This window comes from Uloborus diversus, chromosome 10 (assembly GCF_026930045.1).
Source record: "Uloborus diversus isolate 005 chromosome 10, Udiv.v.3.1, whole genome shotgun sequence".
NCBI lineage: Eukaryota > Metazoa > Arthropoda > Arachnida > Araneae > Uloboridae > Uloborus > Uloborus diversus.
This window is the reverse complement of record NC_072740.1, coordinates 83,348,311-83,367,611: the sequence shown is the minus strand read 5'-3', so window position 1 is coordinate 83,367,611 and position 19,301 is coordinate 83,348,311. Positions and strand designations below refer to the sequence as shown.

The 19,301-nt window shown below is 32.9% G+C and overlaps 1 protein-coding gene across 3 annotated transcripts in view; it reads left to right on the top strand.

Moving 5' to 3' along the window:
* Positions 1–19,301, top strand: part of LOC129231397 (ubiquitin carboxyl-terminal hydrolase 22-like) — a 106,417-nt gene that overhangs the window by 20,415 nt on the left and 66,701 nt on the right. For 2 of the 3 annotated variants that reach the window (XM_054865700.1, XM_054865701.1), the window contains exons 4-5: positions 2,207–2,293; positions 6,841–7,019. In XM_054865700.1, the coding sequence (XP_054721675.1) occupies positions 2,207–2,293; positions 6,841–7,019 (266 nt within the window). The remainder of the gene's footprint in view (positions 1–2,206; positions 2,294–6,840; positions 7,020–19,301) is intronic. The other variant, XM_054865702.1, reaches the window with a different exon arrangement.

Sequence of the window (19,301 nt, the reverse complement as noted above, 5' to 3'; positions counted from 1 at the left end):
ACCATTATCATTGGTAACGTAAATCAGGGAAATTTGGTGAACTTAATCAGGGAAATCAGGTAAAAGTCAGGGAACTTTTTTCCACACTTCCTGTCGCCAACCTGCAGATGGATCAAGTCTCTTGTCAGAGTCAGAAATGAGGAACCTGCATGGGTCGGGTAATCGCGGAACGCTGATTGATTTGAATAGTCTGCTGCATAAAACTCACAAAAATCAACTCAGTTTTTAAAAAACTGACTTGGATTCTTCAAAATTACGACCTAAAATTAGCTTAAAACAAAACAAAGCTCATGTGACACAGAAAGAGGAGGAGCATGCATCGACGTCAAGATTCAGTCCCTGGGTTACAATAGAACCTGACCCGAAGGGGATAGGAGTGAAGCGTGGTTTGGCGTTGTTTATTGAAAACAAAAGTTTTTATTTTAATCTTCAGAAGAGGAATAAGTGTATATTCTTGCCAGCAGCAGATTTGAGGGGGGGGGGGCCTGGGCCCCTCCCAAAAGGAAAAATTAATAAAACTATTTCATTTTTTAAATCTACTTAAAAGAACACAAAAGACACAAATCTTATTTGAATAAGAGCATTTTTGTTTTCTAAAGAAGTAATACTGGAGTCAGAGACCAGAGTGGTAGAAGACATTTGACTCACTGGTTTTGAATTCATAGGAACGTATTATCCCGATTTGTCTATTCTTTTTTGAAACAATCATTAATTAACCTTTTTAAAGAAATGCCTGGAAAGGTGCTTACAAAAGTCATTTCGATCCAAGAAGCTATTTCCGAAATAAAAGATTATAGATTTATTTTTCTGCTTATAAAAAATGCAAAATGAAATAAATATTTAGTAGAAATTGGCAAAATCATAGAATTAATAAATGGCTTGTACTTCAAAATGTTTTAAAACAAATCAACAACTGCTTTGAAATTTGCGAAGAAGTAGTTTCTGAATTCTTCAATAAAACTTCAATATGTTTTGAAGCTATGATTTTGTTATCTTTATATATTAATAGGCAAACCGTTTTCTTTCAGTACCGATTTCTCCTCTGTTTGTGAACCGATTTTCTTCATTCTTTTTTTTGTTCGGTAGCTATTGCCGAGTTTTAGGGTCATCAATAAAATTTTTTTAAATTGAACGCTAATTAGACGGAGATATTAAAAAAAGCGCATTTTCGTCTTAAATGGCTCTTTCTACAAGAACGGATGGTCCAATTTTTTCGAATTTGATATGGTTGGAAAGGTCTTAAAAAAACACTCCTAACAAAAAAATTGTCAGGGCACCCAAGGTCCAATAACCTAAATCCACTAGGAAAAAAGTTATAAGCGTTTTTTAGCTAGCAAAACTCAAAAATTTTAATTTTATCTCTTTTCCATTGTTGTAATTAAATAAATAAAATGAAAAAAAAAATAATAATGATTTCATTTTCTATTAATTCACTTTTTTTCAAAAACTTAAAATATTCTAAGCATAAATTAATAGCATAAAGAGTGGATATGTTAGCTGTTCACATCTGCTCCAGTTGTATTCACAAGTGCCTCATCCTTAAGACTAACTTGCAAAAATAAAGAATTTTTAGTTCAATAAGAATTTTTTTTTTTAAACATTTTCATGAATTTTCCTGAATCTTCATACAATGGATTGCAATAATTGCTTTAAAAATTATATAAAGAGTTAGGACTCTCTCTCTGGTACTGCTATCATTTGAGAATTTTTCAAGTTTTTACTTAAAGTTTTCTTAGTGAAACTTACTATGTTTACATTTGCCCCTCTTCCCCCTACTTTTTGGTGTGTTTACAGAGTTGACCTTCTTGGTTACCCATTTTTCCATTAAGGCCAATTTGCCATTTTTTTGTTAAACTGATGACACACATAATTCAAGCTTTATTTTTTACTTGGAATGTTTTTTTATGAATCATAAATAAGCCAGATATTAGGCCCTGAATCTCAGGTTGGCTTTATTTGCTCAATGGCCATAAAGGTTAGCTTAAAAATTTAGTGAATCCTTAAAAAAGTGATTTGAATTTCTTTATTCATTAGTGTCAAAAAATATTTAAAAAATAAAATTTTAAAAAGCTTCAATAATATGTAGTTTACTAATTTCCTGTCCTTTGATTTAAAAAAAGAACTAATGCTTTTTCTGCCATGTTATCTGTACATGAATTTAAATTACATACTAGTTATGAAATTATATTTGTTTTCTCTCATGTAGGAACACATTTATTTTCTCCTTGGCAGCCAACTGCAGAACAATTGCATTTAATGGGGAAAATGTTTTTCGAGGATAATAAACTAAAAGGTAAATAAATTTGAATATCATGTTATGATAATGGGTAGAAATTGTCTCATACAATCAGTGACATTATTTTTTGCATGATTTGCTTCTCTGAATTACATATGCCACTAATTTTAGGCCACACTAAATTTAAAAAAAAAGAAGAAAATCATTGAATGAAAAATTAATTGTTTTCTATAAATGGAAAATAATCACTCGCCTTACTAATTGCCACCTGGTGGCTAAACTATATACTTTTTCAATAAAATCCCTTAGGATCTCACAGATCATTTTTACTTTATCTGTATGTTTTTCTCAGCCTCCTAGTATTCTATTTCACCAACTGATAAGAAAGCCATGATTCCCTTCCCCCCTTAACATTATTTTGCCCTATTGAAGGGAAATGAAAATATCTTTCTCCATGCAACCTAGTACTCATAGCAATCTTCAGCATTCTTTTAAATATTTTTTGTTTATGAAATAAGGTTTTTATTTTTTTCGATAAAAATTCATGATTGAGCTAAATTCATATTTTTATTTTCATTTCCTATTTTTCTATTTTATAAAAATGTGCACCCATTATAGTAATGGGTCTCATGTCCCATTACTTTTCTACTCTCCCTATCTTTTAACTACTTTCATTAAAATGAAATAAAAATGTCACGGACAAAGTGGTTACGATTCATAAAAAGTAAGTTATAAAATATAAAGTGTAGCGGTCACTTGCTATTACCTAAAAATTCTGGTCTAGTTTTTTATCTTTTAAAAAAAGTAAGGATATATGAATTGAAACTATTTTTGTCTATTGTATTTTTTTATAACAGGGGAAGGGGGGGCATATTTTACTAAGCATAGACTAAAAATTTTAATAAAATAAAAGTAAGAAATATACTTGAAGGACAACATTGAATTTAAAAAAAAAAAAATGTTTCAAGATGCACATTGCTACTGTGTAATAGTTTTGCTGAATTTCTTGATTCAGCACTGTAGGAATTCTGTACTGGCTCTTCTGGGTATTACAGGCAGACAAGCAAACATACAGTTTGCTTTATAAATATGTGAGAGTAATAAGCATTGTTATCCTTGTTTTCAGTCATATGTTATCACATTTACATTCCAAGTATAGATTAAACCCTTGTATCTGGCGCTGCTTTTTTTCATTGCTCATAAACAGAACCATTGACTCATTTATAAAAATAAAAACAGTATGCACCCATTATTTAATCATCATTATTCCATTGGTATCAGTATCGATACTGAAAATAATAAATTCTGACAAATAAGAAAGTGAAAAAAAAATTTAAAAAATGCACAAATTGGCCTAAGTACAAGATATCACTCTATCTAGGACCATTACCCAAAGGTAAGATTTCAAGCCATTGAGAATGGAAAACAAAGACCAATGGGTATTATAAAAATAACAATATCAACAAATAGCATTCGTTAAAAATATTTTCATGAATTATTCATTATTATACTTGCAACTGGGATAACTTTGACTTTTTTCAGGTAACATTGGCCCAGCAAATGAAAGGTCAATCACCACTACCAGAAATGATTAAATCAAGCCAATGCTACCTTGAAACGAATAAGTGATAATTATTCTCCTAGATCTAATAGAGTATAGTAGACCTGACAACTTTCCTGTTTTTCACGGGAGACTCCCGTTTTTTGCCCATTTCTCTCGATTTAACGTTTAAGCATAATTTTTCTCCCGTTTTTCTTCAGATTTTTTTATTTTATCACCATTTAATAGTGATTTATCAAGATTTTTGTTTGTAAAAAGAGAATTATTTGGTGTGAAGTCTTACTTCCACTGTGCAAAAATGCTGTAAGGACTCGTTTATAGGGAAGGCAACCATTCACAGCACTTTCGCACAAAGCAGAGAGAGAAAGTACATCAATATCTGAGCCGGGATTCGAACATGGGACCTCCTCATCACAGTCAGACTTCCCGTACCACTACACAAGGCAGGCAGTTGATCTGTTGACTCACCTTACTAAATAATAAGTCTAACAGCTTAATAAATATATTTGACATAAAAGTGGGTTGGCCCTAGGCAGAGTTGGGCAAATTTTAATTGCATTGACAATTAAAGATTAACAATTGATTAATTGGTAAACGTAACCACAACTAACAATTGATCAATTGTAATTGTGGAAAATTACAATTAACAATTAATTGTTATTTGTAGTTTACTACAATTAACAATTAATTGTTAGTTGTAGTTTACCACAGTTAACAATTAATTAATTGTTAATAGGGAAGTTGCAACCTATTAAATGTTCATATTTTGGCTATTGGTTATTGTTAATTGACCCTCAAAACTAAAAAATTCACCATCGCCTAATTTTAAAACACTGTGGTTGTTTTTTAATGAATTTTTAAAAATCCACGCACAAAAGTGCACGCTTCTGAAACGTCACTAGCCTACGTCACGGGGCGCAAATGGGCAGCCTTCCGCCGAAGAAGGCTTCTATTTTTAGAAATTAAATAATCCTTTTGAACACACTATGGAGACCGGATTCGTTAAAGCACAATCTAAATAATCTTCCTCATGTAACATCAATGAGGATATTCGAATATTTCTGAGAGGATGAGAGGTTTAATGTTCCAGAAACGCGAGGAGTTAAATGCGAGGAGATAAGCCTTTTAGGTTTCGTCTTCGAATGCGTGACCTTCGGCTTCTCCCCTTCCGGAAGGCGCATGTCATCACTTCCTATGCCATCTGACGTCACAGGTGCTTGAACTTTAAAAATTAATTTGAAAAAAACTACTTATCGTATCGCAAAAAATTTTTCACCTATGATGTTCATACATGTTACTCTATCATATAAAAATAAAATTGAAAAATCCAAAACTTCCCTATTGTAGATTACTACAATTAACAATTGTTAATTGTAGTTTACTACAATTAGCAATTGTTGATTGTTCTGTGAATTTTAATTAAAATTAACTCATAAAAAAATTACTGGTTTTGTACAATATATTCTACAGACAACAGGTCTACCTGGGACATGGACGCTAAACGGCTACCATATTACTATCTATTTGAATACACATGTTAGCAACAAAAAAAATATCTTTAAATTATCAGTAACTTTCAGTAAATTACTGCCCAATAGCCTGGGCTAAAGCAGAAATATATGAAATACTCGAGTTGAACCGAACCATTGCTTCGGTCACTCGTCTGGTCCGCGCTAATTCTATATTAACTACCAGTTTGTTTGGCACTCTTGGCTTCCTTAAGAGATTTTCCATCTCCAGCACAGACACTTTCTCGTGCCGGGATGATGGGTGCTAATAAGCACGAAACTGCAGTCCTCGGCTGGAATTGACTGAGCTGGCGGTGCAGTTCATGTATCAGTAACTAAATTACGCGCAATAAATTATTTACTGCAGCATATGACTTTGCTCAGAAAATCTTATGGCTCCAGCAAAATATCCTAAAAAAAGGTATATTTCAATTAAAAATTAAATTTTTTTTCGTACGAGTAAAAGTCCGAAGAACATCGAAATTACGGAAATGCAACTTAATTACACGATTAAAAAATAAATAAATAAACAGATCGATCTCTGAGATCTTACGTCCCCTGTTATGTCCTTCTTTCTGATCCCCCCTGGATTACCCCCCCCCCCCCCCAGGTTAAACTATAAAACAATGATTTGCACAGTTTTAAAACACAAACATTTACGTATGGAAAAAACTTGCCAAGGCGAGAATAGTTCACGCGACGAGCGAGCAATCAACACTGAACGAAAATACGAATTCCAATAATGCTTTGAACTCTGTATGCTACGCTGTACCAATTGATACATTAAGTTAATTGTTAGTTTTAATTGTTTCATAAAACAATTTAAAAAATTAATTGCAATTATTTTAATTGTGAAAAGCGATTAACGTACATTAATCTAATTAAATTAATTGCAATTACTTTTCTAATCAATTAACAAGGCAATTGAAAAAATAATTGATTAATGCCCAACACTGGCCCTAGGTACACAAATCTTCCCTATACTGAAAGTAGCTTAAGACACCTTGCCCTAAAATAAATGAATAAATAATTGCAGAATCATTCTTGGAATGAATTATATATGTTCTTGTTCAAACTTACTGTAGTGTGGACGAGTTGCCTGAACCCTCATATTTTTTTTTAATGGTCAATTAAGAAACTCACCAGGTTTTACCTGTAAAATAAATTGAAAATTTTAATGAAAAGGTCTATGATTCGATATAAGCAGTACAAAATTATACATGTTCTATTCATTTATCATTGCCAAAGATAATGCCAAATTGCTTTGCATTAATAAATATTGTAGATTGTTTATTATTAGCATCTGCATTTCAATAACTTCTTTAACAGGAAAACCATGGATTATTCGCTGGAAATTACTGCAAAAATATCTTTCAGAAATCAATTTCAAAAGAAAAAAAAACTTAACAAAGGAGCAGCCCAATAGAAATTCAAAATTGTTTTAAAACAAATTTCAACAAGAGGTGTATAATTTAGAATTTTTGTGCATGTGTTGATAGTTACTTTTGCTTTAATCAGTTTTCCTTTCTTTCTAGTCCATACGTTTTCTGGATTAAGAGGTATTCACAACTTTGGTAATACTTGCTACATAAGCTGCATTCTGCAAGTTTTCATACATACTCCTCTATTAATGGACTACTTTTTGGGAGACAAACATGTCTGCAAATTAAATTCAAATTGTATGGTATGTGAAATGATCTCCATATATCAGAAGGTAATAAATTTTACAATAGTTTGTTCAAACAAAGGCAGCTTGATAATTGTTTGCCTTTTTTTTTTCTTAATGTTATAGAATTTTTTATTTAATTATTAATTTTTTTATGTATTAATTTTTGAAAGTTATTATTTAATGTTTATTCCAAGTATTGCTTTATACCAAAAGTTCTTCCCCTTTTGCAATTCTAAGCCAATGTTACTTTTTTCATTTGCTGTAACAAAAATTTGGTACACTACATGCTGCATGCAGGTTACAAATTGAGTTTTGCTTTTATATTATACCGTATTTTCTCGGAGCTAAGCCTCACCGCACCCGCCGAAATTTTGGTGGGAAAAAAATAAAATCATCAGATAAGTAGCATCGGCATATAAGCCGCACTTAAGTTTTGCAAAAAAATCAATGAGCGAGCATCTATGTAGCATAGTAACTCACAAAAGTGACATCTGTCTAAAATACGGACATTAGTCAGTACTATGTGAATAGTTTTAGCAATATCATCAACTTGGAGAACCCAGGAAAGAATTTTCAAAATTTACATACACATATCTATACATAAATAAATAATATATATTGACTTACCTTTGTTTGCTTCATTTATTTTTTGCACAATACTTACGATTTATATCATGATAGGTCTAATCACATTTTGTTTAAAATAAAGAAAAATAACTTATTTACAAATACATTGAACAAATACTAAAATATAAAAACACTACTCATTGAATCCTTCAAATTCAGAGTCTCCATCATCGGAGTGAAAAAAATCCAAATGCAAGTCGTTATTTGCATTGTTGTCTGTATCGGTTTCTGCGTCCGATGAATTTGAAATGTCAGAGTCACTAATGCTCAAGTCTATTATTTCTGCTTCTTTAAAACCAGCGGTTATTGTCGAACTCTTTATGGCATTCCATGAAGAAGAAACCCAATTAGCTACTTCTTCGTATGTTGCTCTCCTCATTTGACCCGACTCCGTGCAAACCACTCTGCATCCACTCCTCCCATTTGGCTTGCACCTGGCTCTTGGACGATTTATTTATCATGCGGTCCAATGGCTGAAGGATTTTAGTCCAGCCTCCAGGGATGACTGCCAAACCAGTTGACATCTGGCGGCACTTAGATTTCACAGAATCTAGTAGGTGGGCTTTCATGGAGTCAAAAATTAAGTCTCTATGGCTGGAAAAACGAACCATATCGTCACCGAAAGACGTCCTCCAGTCACTCTAGCATGATGTTTTCACACATCCAGCCCTTGGCATTCGCTTTAATACAGACATCCTTAGGGAAATTCCCCTTTCGAAGAGTCTTCCGTTTAAAAATAAGCAACGGCTTTAATTTATCGCCGTTTGCAGAGCAAGCCAAAACGCATATGAATGAGCTCATTTCATGGCCTATTGTGACAATGGGTTTTGACTTTTCCCCCGCTTTGCTCACAGTTCTTGTTGGAGGAATGTCGAAGGTGAGCGGCACCCCCCCCCCCATCCATGTTAAAGACTGGTCCATTGTTTAAATTCTTATCAGCAATATATGTTTTGACATATTCTAAAAACAAATTCTTTTTTTCAAGCCAATCTTCAGGCAGTTTCTGTCTAACAGTCGTTCTTGCATGGACAGAAAATTTTTTCCGCCACATAAATCTGTAACACCAATTTGGTCCTCCCTTTAAATTAGCTATATTTAACTGCCGTGCAATCAACTGAGCTTGCATACGAATTTTTGCAGTCGACACTGACATTCCCTTTTCTCTCTGTTCATGGACCCACTTTTCCAAGTTCTCCTCTAAATTCGGCCAACCAATAGTTCCGCCTCTCTTAGCCCTTTTGGTTTTGGGAATGGCCTTTTGGGAATGACTTCTAAGGATTCTTTATTATTCCTCCATCTTCTGATGCACCACTCGTCCACCTCAAACTCTCGAGCTGCAGCCCTATTTCCATTGACTTCAGCGCTTTTAATAGCAGCAAGCTTAAACGCAGAAGTATAACTCTTCCTGCGAGGCATTTCTAAATGTAAAGAGAAATTACGAATTGAGTCAAGAATACTGCGCAACAAGAACAAGTAAAAACATGTGCGAATACAAGTCAATTGAAATCCCTAGGAACTCGAAAATATACAAATCTGATTGGCTAGTCTATGCCCATGTGATATCGAATGAAGCGAATTCTTTTAATTCTGTTGCCACTCTCGAGTGCTATATACTGGCAGAATAAAAATAAGGAAAGTATTGAATTAGAGTGACTCCGCTTCAATAGCGTTCTTAAGTGTAATCAAAGAGGAAAATTTCCATCATTTTTTAAAAAATACTTTAATAAGATACAAATATGGAATAACCTTTGCTGAAATATAATTGTTAATTGTCGCATCCTAATAAATATGAACACTTGTTTAAAAAAAGGTGCCAAAATGCGAGTGAAGTGAAGTAAAATGAGTTTTCGCCACAGGTATTGTATGCGACGGACGCGTAGTTGAATCGTTTGTTCGGCACGAGAATAGCTGGGATTGATTTTTTTTTCAACTTTTAGGCAATTTTGGCATGTATTAAAAAATTGCTTGAAAAATTACTCTAGCATCATATAAGCTGCATTGGTGTATAAGCCGCAGGAGACAGATTTCAATTTTTTAATGCATATAAGCCCCAGCTTATCTCCCAGAAAATACGGTACCTAAGCAATGTGCTGTTTTAATTTACTATGTTGACTTCAAATTGAATATATTTACAACTGACACAGTTATTTTGTTGTTAGTCTGTCATGCACATTTTTTAAAAATTTATATTTACTCCTTACTTATGGCATTGATGAAAAGTTGTATAGAATTGTCATACCTATCATGTTATACATAATAGGCATAAATATAAATGTGTGTCAAAACCATTGGCATTTTGTGTTGTCTGTTACAATGACCTTTCTTTGTTTATTATGAATCATGTTAAATATTTTGCTCAAAGTAACTCCTTCTTCCTCAAAAACTTTATTTTAGAAACTTAAACTGAAATTCTAACTATGTTCAAACTGTTTTTAATGCATTCTGTGATTAAATTTAGTTTGCAGTTTCAATAGTTTGAAAAAAATAATGCTTACGTTTCTTCGTTTACTATTTTTCCCCCCTGAAGAAAAATTGAAGTTGCTTTTAACCAAAGAAAAAAAATATCTCCAGAGGTTACAAAAAAAAAAAAAAAAAAAAGATGGAAACTGATAACTTCCTACCTTTCATCATAATGCCTTAGTATTGTCATGTATTGCTATAAAATGTGGGAGAGAAGTGTGGGGGTTCTTCCCCTATCTGAAATCAAACTCTAGCATTGCCTGCTGGGCAAGGAAAACCAATGAGCTAATAATCTTATATCACAACAATAAGTGATCTTACTGTGATGAGCAACTTTTTCTCAACAGATGAAACAACATTTTAAGAATATTGTGACACTAAGCTCTGGTTTGAAACCATTTATTAACGAGATTACACTAACATAAAAAAATTTCTGAATACTATTTTTTTCTATAAATGGAGAATCTCAACCCACTCAAAAATTTAAGTTTGGTGTGCTTCTGCTTATAAATGAATAGATTATTTCAGAAAGGACATAGGTCACATTTTTTTCAAAATTGAGTTAGCTGCAGTTTTATCATATTTGTATGTAGAGAAATCGACTAGTGTAGCAGGAATGTCAATCTTTGTACAACAAAGCACTTTACTTAATGGTCACACTTTTTGTTTAGTGCAGAAAGGGCATAAGTCCCGGACTTTTGCTGTTTCTGCACTAAATACGAATGAAGAAATAGTTAGACGCAATGTGAATGTATGGCAAGATCATAGAGGAACTAGATTTTGACCTAACGAAATAAAAACAAATAACTCCTTTGGTCTAGCATTATTACGGTAATAGTAGGTTCGTCAGTTAGGGGGATTAGGAGATAGTCAAAATCGCAACTGGGGTAGAGATAAGGCAGAAAAGTATCGGAATGAAATTCGTTAATTTCTTTTGGATTTTATTAACATCACTCTGGGAACTGCGAAAATACTATGCTTTCAGTGAGATTTATGCTGGTCAAAATAAGAACAGCACTGCAGGAGACTTTTTCTAGCTATAACAGTGAAGAAATTTAACAAGATTGTTGATGACTTTCATGAGAGGACATTCATTTGTCCATTGCGACCAGAATTTTTTAACATCAAAATGAAAATTAGTTATAAATTTCAAACAGAATTTTGGGACAGTAAACTGAGTGATAAACAGATATGACAGATTATTACCATGTGAAATCCAATCCCTTATAAGTGAAATTCTGAAATTACATCAAGATTCACCATCAAATCTGTTGACAATAATGAAATCTGTAACTGCTAAAACATGTACCCTTCATTTTTTAAGAAGACTTATCTGCCAAATTGAGATTTTGGAAAAAAATTCTACTGGGGCGACAAATGTTTTCAATTATCAACATTCTTGATGTTTAAATATTCGATAGAACATCCAAGGAACGGTTTCAGGTTAGCTCTTTTGTAGATGGTTTTCAAGAGCATATTGCAAAGTAACGCTTGTAGACTGAACTATTTTCGCAAATATTTAGTACAAAGGGAAATTTTTCATTATCTGGGAAGAAATAACAGATATCAAGATGATTATTCAGTGCAATTTTGAATATAATCATACTAGTCTATGTACATGGAACTTGGTACACAAAGCTAGACGAGAAGAGTAGAAAAAGATTTTCATGGAGGAGACATATTTAATGAATATGCTTTTGCTTTTTTTTCTGTTTAGTTTTTACTTTTTTTATATATTTATTTATATGCTAGAAGTCTCGACAGACATTATTCTGTTCAAACTTTGAAAATTGAAAAGTTGAAAAATTTCAATTAATTATCAAGTGTTTGAACCGTTTTGTTGAAAAAAATAAGTAAAAAGAAAATGTTTTAAGCTGCTTGGTGTCAGAATGCGTATATTTATTACAACTTGATTTATCTAATGCCCACTGAGCAGTTGTTTTATTAACTTTTTCTCGCATACTTGATGGTTTGTTCCTTCAGCCATACTCAAAGGATAAAAAGCGTCCTCAGATATTAAGTGTAAAAAGCTAACTACCCATCTAGAACAAATGGGAAATCCCTCTGCACCATCCCCCATATGAAAAAGAAGAAAACAATTGAAAGGATATCATTTAAAAATTATAAATGTAAAATCAGTTCCCTGAATAATCATCACTCATTCCCCCTCCCTCTCCCGATGTAAAATAAACACATTCTTCAACTAAAATGACTAAACACTATTTAAAAAGGAAAACCAATTCTTTGCAATTAGAAAAAAATTGGACAAAATAACAAAACATACAATAAATTACATTAACAGTAGCTTTAAAATGTACTCAAATGATCACACAACTCTGTTGGTTATGGCCAAAGTTGAAAAGCCACCATGTTACTGTAATTCAGTCAATCAATGAGCGAAGGGAACTCCGACCAATTAGCGGTCCAATCTTTTGAACGAAAACTTATAAAAATTTCATATATTGCCTAATTTGTTCTTTCCACCAAAGATAAAGATCTTCCACTGCATTGATCTTTTGTGTACAGAACTACTCTGTTGTAATTTATCTGGACGAAAATAAAATTTGTTTCATCTTTAAATTCCACCATCTTTTCATTTAAATAATGTACTGATTCAGAAGCGGACTGGCCAGGTCGGCTAGTCGGTAACCCTGACTGGACCAACCGCTGAGTGGGCCACTTCAAGCAATTTTTTATTGAACATTTAAATTCCCACCTAACATTTTTTTTAAGTGTTATAATAAAAATTAAAAAAAAAAAAACGTGTAATTTCTTTTTTCTAAGTAGAAAAAGCGTTTGGAAACAGGTTTATTTTTTTCCCCCTAAACAGGTTCCAAAGTAAATAGAAGTCCACACGTGCAAATGCTTTCCTCTCTTATCAACTTTCTCTCTAGTTTTTAGAGCCCCATGGCTCCCACATTGTGGAAACGGGGGGGGGGGAGGGAGCAGAGAAATTGGGGACGGACTCGGCCTGTAAAAGGGCCCGGGATGAAAAAGAAGAGTTAAAAAGTTATATTTGTATGTCTACTAACAAAAATAGAAGGAGCCTGCGCCATTAGACAAAGCGGCCCCAACTCTGCTATAAATGCATGGGCCATGCTTTGGGGTGTTTATACAAGAGCAGGGCCCGACTAACTAAAATTCAGGCCCTAGGCCTACAATAATTTGGAGATCCCCCTGAGGACTTTTCAGCGTAATGCAGTGGTTGATTTACAAGTTAGAGGCTCGTCAGAATGCTTTTTTGAGGACTTCTTTGTTTCTCACAGAACTATGTAAATCATTTATGAACCCAGGGACCCCTCATAATTTTGATATCGTAAATTCACTGCTGGCAGAATGAATAAAAGTTCTCCACTTAAGGAAACTTTTTTTCCTGTTAACAAGTCATTATTTTTTTATTGTTATTTTAAAACTACATGCACTTTTTGTATAGTTGTAATGCTATGCCTAATTCTTTAAGTAATTTGGAGCCCTTTAGGAAGATGGGGACCCAGACCTAGTTGGCCTGTGCTGTAATCAGGCCCTGTTCATGAGCAGGGGTGTGCAGAGAAGAACACCTGTTAGCCCAGTTCCGAGCATGAAGAGGGCCCGAGATTTTTTAAACAAGGGGTGAAATATATGTAGGAACGTAGGGGTAAACAATACGGAAGGGGACCAGTAAAAGTCATTTGCGATGGTCCCCAAAATTTCTGTGTATGCTCCTGTACATTAGAATCCTTTTACTATCAAAAAACTGCCTGAAATGAGCAAATTTTTTTTTCCCTTTCCCAAGCGATTTTCATCAAACAGCCAACTTGATACATACAAAAAAGGGAAATGAATGAAACCCCCAATTAGTGACCCCCACTTGAAGAAATGTTGAAATGCTACACCCTCAAAGCCGGGAGTAAAGAGATAGTTTTCTGAATGAAAACAAATAATCATGAGGTCAGCACCGCAAAGGAGAGCTAAGAATTAAAAAAAAATTATTAAATTGCATACTTCACATATTTTTCCGGAGAGCAAGGGGTGTATACTGCCGCCGGCAGGTAAACGGCAGTATCTACAGAAACTAGTTTTCGAGGCAGTTGAAGAAATGCATTTTGGATTCAATACTAATAATCGGGAAATGCTGGAATTAAATGTTTTTTTTCGCACTTTTTTTTCAGCGGAAACGAAATGCCCAAGCTTGTACAATAAAGCTAACGTACAATAGATGAAAAAAATAAATATTTGCTGTTACTGCTCTTTAGCTACCCACGGCAATATAGCCCTATAGGTTATAGTTGGTAAATGATGGTTTTGCCCTACCCATATTACAAAATCGTTATTTTGCAAAGATTCACCAAAAATCAATAGCGAAATAACACCACATACATTAAGACTTCCAAACTCAGAATATTTCCTCTCAAATGCATTAGGAAGTATGTTGACTAGTTTTTTATCATAAGTAATATCTCTAAATGTTTCTAATTTCACTTCAAAGCTTAAAGGTACGTTTTTGCCCAATTTTCCCTGAACTGAAAATAAAGCAGCCTAGTTTAATTTGACTGATTTTCCACCAAAACATTCACTTCATAAACTTATGTATTTATTCAAAGATTCCATCAAAATTTAAAAAATTTGCAACATTACTTTGTTTTGATGTTTCAAAACTCATGTTAGTTATTGTTCTGCTCTCACCCACAATCACCAAATTGTCAACTAGTTTTAAAACAAATTACTCTACTTGACAGCCACAAAGAAAATTCATACTGTAATTTAAGAGAAAACGAGGGGATTTCGATTCCATTCTTAAAAAGGCGAGGGAATTTGCTTCTTATCTGCAGAATAAATTAACTGAAGAATGTTGCTTCATCGACATTGAAGGTTTTCTTCCGGAAAAGAGAAATCCAATAGTTAAGCGAAATCCTAATGAATTATCTCGTGGTGATGTAAGGCTGTTAAATTCATCATCGAAACAGTTTGAAGTGAAAGTCTACTACTTTATTTTGGATACCATAATTACAATACTCAATGCACAATTTGTTGCAAATGAACCATGCATAAAAGACATTGCTTGACTAGTTCCTGCTTGCTTTCCTGAAGTAAATCTCTAGTAGGAAACTTAATGCAAAATGTATTGTGTACTTTGTCGGATTGTACAAAAGTAGGCAGAGGAAAAATTCGTGAAGATCTTATTCAATTTTCTACACATTATGCAACAAGCCATTAAAAGAATCTGGTGCGTCCGAAAACCTAGACGTGAATTCCTCTGATGATTTGAATGATGAAGGTAATGTAGAAAATATGCAGTGTCATAAATAAGCATATAAAAGATGCATAGTTTGCGCTTTTAAACTTATGCACGAATTTAATCTTTGTTCACCAATGTACCATTCTTTACACGTATATATAAATACACGTACGTCTTTACTCTCTCATGCACTCAAGTTTCGTGTGAAAGATATTTTTCGGTCTTATAAGTGATAAGAAATCGCTTACATTCAAACCTTGGACAAGATCTTCTTGAGGACTACATGCTGATTCATGTCGAACGATCATTTAATTACGACTATGATAAAGTGATTGACAGTATAGCTCAGTGAGCTTGAGTGAAATCCATTTCTTTATTTCAATACCCAAATTTTACAGTTCAACCTTTTTGAGTCATTCCACGAAAAAAAACGCCATTTCGTCCCGCACGTGAAAGCTTATCTATTTTATCAAAAAGGAATAATTTTAAAATGTAATGAACAAGTTTTTTCTTAAGAAATCATACATACGTTTGTGATTCCTTAAGCACCAAAATTTTGTTCATTATCCATTTAAATTATAACTTTTAATCAGACACGCTACTTTTCCGCGGAAACGCGGATTTCCGCTTTTTTTTACCTTTAATTTCATCATTCCTGAGATTGATGCAGATTTGCATTAATATTTTCTTGGGGGGGGGGGCATTTTTTCCTGAGTAATTTGAGTAATTTGCAATATGAATTTTTGATTTTTTTTATATGTATCAAAAATATCGGTTGGTGTTCATTGGGTTTGTGGACAATTTCTGCAAATGTGGGTGCACATGTTAAAGGAAACTTAAAAATAATTTAACACTGCTTTTTCATAAAAAAAAAATATTCAGTATTCAGGCATAATAAATTTTAGAAAAAAAAAACTATTTAAACAAAAGTTTGATTGTATTTATGACTGTAAGTCCATTACCATCTGAAGTTTCTAAAATCTTTGAAAAAATAAAAATGGGGAAAAAAATGTAATTGAATTTGAAAAAAATCGATGTAAAAAATATATAAAAACAATATTATTTGAGCTCCCTGTTTGAAAGTATATTAATTACTCTCAAATGTTTATTTTTAATGTTTTATTTGTTATGTGTAAAGTTCAGCTTTTTTCTTCATCAAGCTGTAGCATGTCTGTTTTAATGAAATATATGAGCTGTATGCTCTTGACAAAATTTTCGTTTTTCCATGGAATGGTATTATTGTACCATATATGTATGTAATTTAAATACAGATTAAAAACTTAAAGTGTTTAGAGTGCCAAGTATTGTTTATTATTTATTTATTTATTTTCAATTTGAGTTCTTATCATTACATGGTTCTCGAACCTGTCAAAAATATTTAAGCTTTGAAGTATGGTAAAAATAGGGTCAATGTAGTTTTGCTTATGTAGAAGCACTATACTTTTTTTTTTTTAAATTCACAATGGTGGGCCAAAATGTGATTTTGTCTGACCGGGCCAAAGGTAGCCAGTCCGCCCCTGTACTGATTAGTTTGATAATCCTTAAAGTATTCTTGCCATTGGTGCCAAAACTCAGAGATTTGAGCCAAGAAACAAATGTTGCGAGGTATGGTACTTTCTGATTGTTTGGTTAGGAAAACCTAAAGCATCGATCTGGTCACATGGTTCAACTATGACGACAGAAGACACGTTTTGGGTGAACGTAGTGAACGAAACTGAATTTCTTCCAGTACTTTACTTTAAAATATATCATGGGACCTAAAATCGTTGCTTTCAAGAAATGAAGGCTTCACTCTCTCTCTCTATGTTTTATCTATTCTTAATTGACATATCACAGTAGGAAATTTCATTGCAAAAAGCAGAGCTGGCTTTCTTATTGTCCTTTGGCAACGGGTTAAATGTTTATTTCAGTTCTCGCTCAACATTAGATTAAAATAAATATTAATCATTTAGGAGATATAACCATTCTATGTTTTAATTATTTAATTAACAAAAACCTTTTAGATTCGATCCATCATTACTCTAAACCGTTCTCAGATCAACTAAATTCCACACACACACACAAAAAATATCAAAATCGGTCCAGCCGTTCAAAAGCCTTATTACTACAAACACACGCACAGAAGAAATATAATAAGATAGACTTTTCTAATCATTTTTGTAACTTCGTTATATTATTTTCTATTATCATAAATCAGTTTGAAACAAATCTGTCAATCACTCTAAACTAGCCTTTCAGGATATTTATTGCAGAAAGGGCATAAGTCCAAATTTAAAAAAAAAATTACTTAATTTCAGTGATGAAATGAAACGTAATTTAAGGTGAAGTAATGATCCTACTTGTGGCTAGATTAGTCATAAACAATTTTGTAGAATTTAGTTCATTTATGGATGAAATAATCACTTTTTATTGATTCCTGAAAAGTTGCATTAGTGGGACTTATGCCCTTTCTGAAATAATAGATTCAAATAGTACTCAGTTCAAAACTAGTTAGTTTTGACCTGTCCTTAAAAATTGATTTTATTTTGCTCTTTGATTGTTGTTGTATCCAACTCTTCAAGATATAGAAGCAGCTTTATCAGATCCATGACTCCATGAACCCTAGCAAAGTCTAGCACTGCACTAGGACCCTAGCACATGGACCAGTGCAAACATCCGCCTGAGAAAACCCAAGGGTCAACGGTCATACAGATTCAACGGATGAGTGCGATCGACCATTTTTAATTTTTTTTAAACTCATATCCCAAAAAGATGCATATGAATGATGTTTAAAACCACTTTTATTTTTTCTCTAACCTTAACCCTTGATTTTTTAGAGGTCCACAAAAGTCATTTTCGCAGTCAAAAATGGGACTTTTAGACCTTTGCATTTTGGCCAAAATCTAATTGAATTACATTTATGGCAGTTAATTTTACGCTTTGATGTTAAAGTGCATAAGATGATAGTCTTACATGCTGAGTTACGTGGCTGTAGCATTATAATTAAAATAATGGCAGCAGGCCAAAGTTCAAGGTCAAATGTAAAATTTTTACTCATTTCAAAGGGGGATAACTCGTGTAGGGGACGGAAACACAAAATGAAATAGGCAAAAACTAATCACTAGAGTCACACTTATGAGAAAATATTGCTGTAATTGTGTGTTTGTTTACCCTTTATAAATTACAGCCCCTCAAAGATCAGAAAATTGAGAAAAATGACATTTTTAGACCCCTGTAAACCAAAAAGGGATGGAATTTAAGATAAAATTTCTTGGCCAATTGAATATTCCATTCAAGTACTATACATGTTATATATATTGTTTTGTGTATTTGGTTTGTAAAAAAGATACAGGTCTTTGAAATTGAGCAATTTTGATAGTTAATTCACGCACTAAAACAGAAATAAAAAGTGAAAACGTCATTGCACTTTCTTAAATTATGTATAGTGTGCTCTATGTAATATATTATACGAAAAAAAGATATTTTAAGTATAAAAATAGTTATTTTAATTTGATAACTTAGAAATATTTTTACATGAATGAGTTGTTCATCTCTTAAGTAGTTAATTTATAGACTATCTACACACACAAATTTTCAATACATACAAACATACGCTCTGTACATTAACTTATGTAACTTACCTAAACACGTGCAAACGCATTATCTACATAGTTGAAAGGAAACAAAAGCTGCGTTTTTCATTTCTAGCTTCAGTGTAGTTTTAAGAAAATGAACTCACACAGTAGTACTATAGTTCTGGTGGTGACGCAGTATGTGGCATACTGAAATACTTTACTCAAATACACAACAAAAATAGAAAGAACTTTCTTAATTTATGTAATCACGAAACGGATGTCAACTTGAGAACTGAATGTCATTTCTATGCAATATCACACGGTAATGGACATTGTAACAGAATCAGAAGAACCGTAAAAAGAATTGATACTACTAAGACTAGCTTGCAAAGAACTTCTAGAAGTCACATTTCAATTCCTACAGAAATGCATACCTTCTGCATTTTTGCTACTAAACATTGTATGTATCCT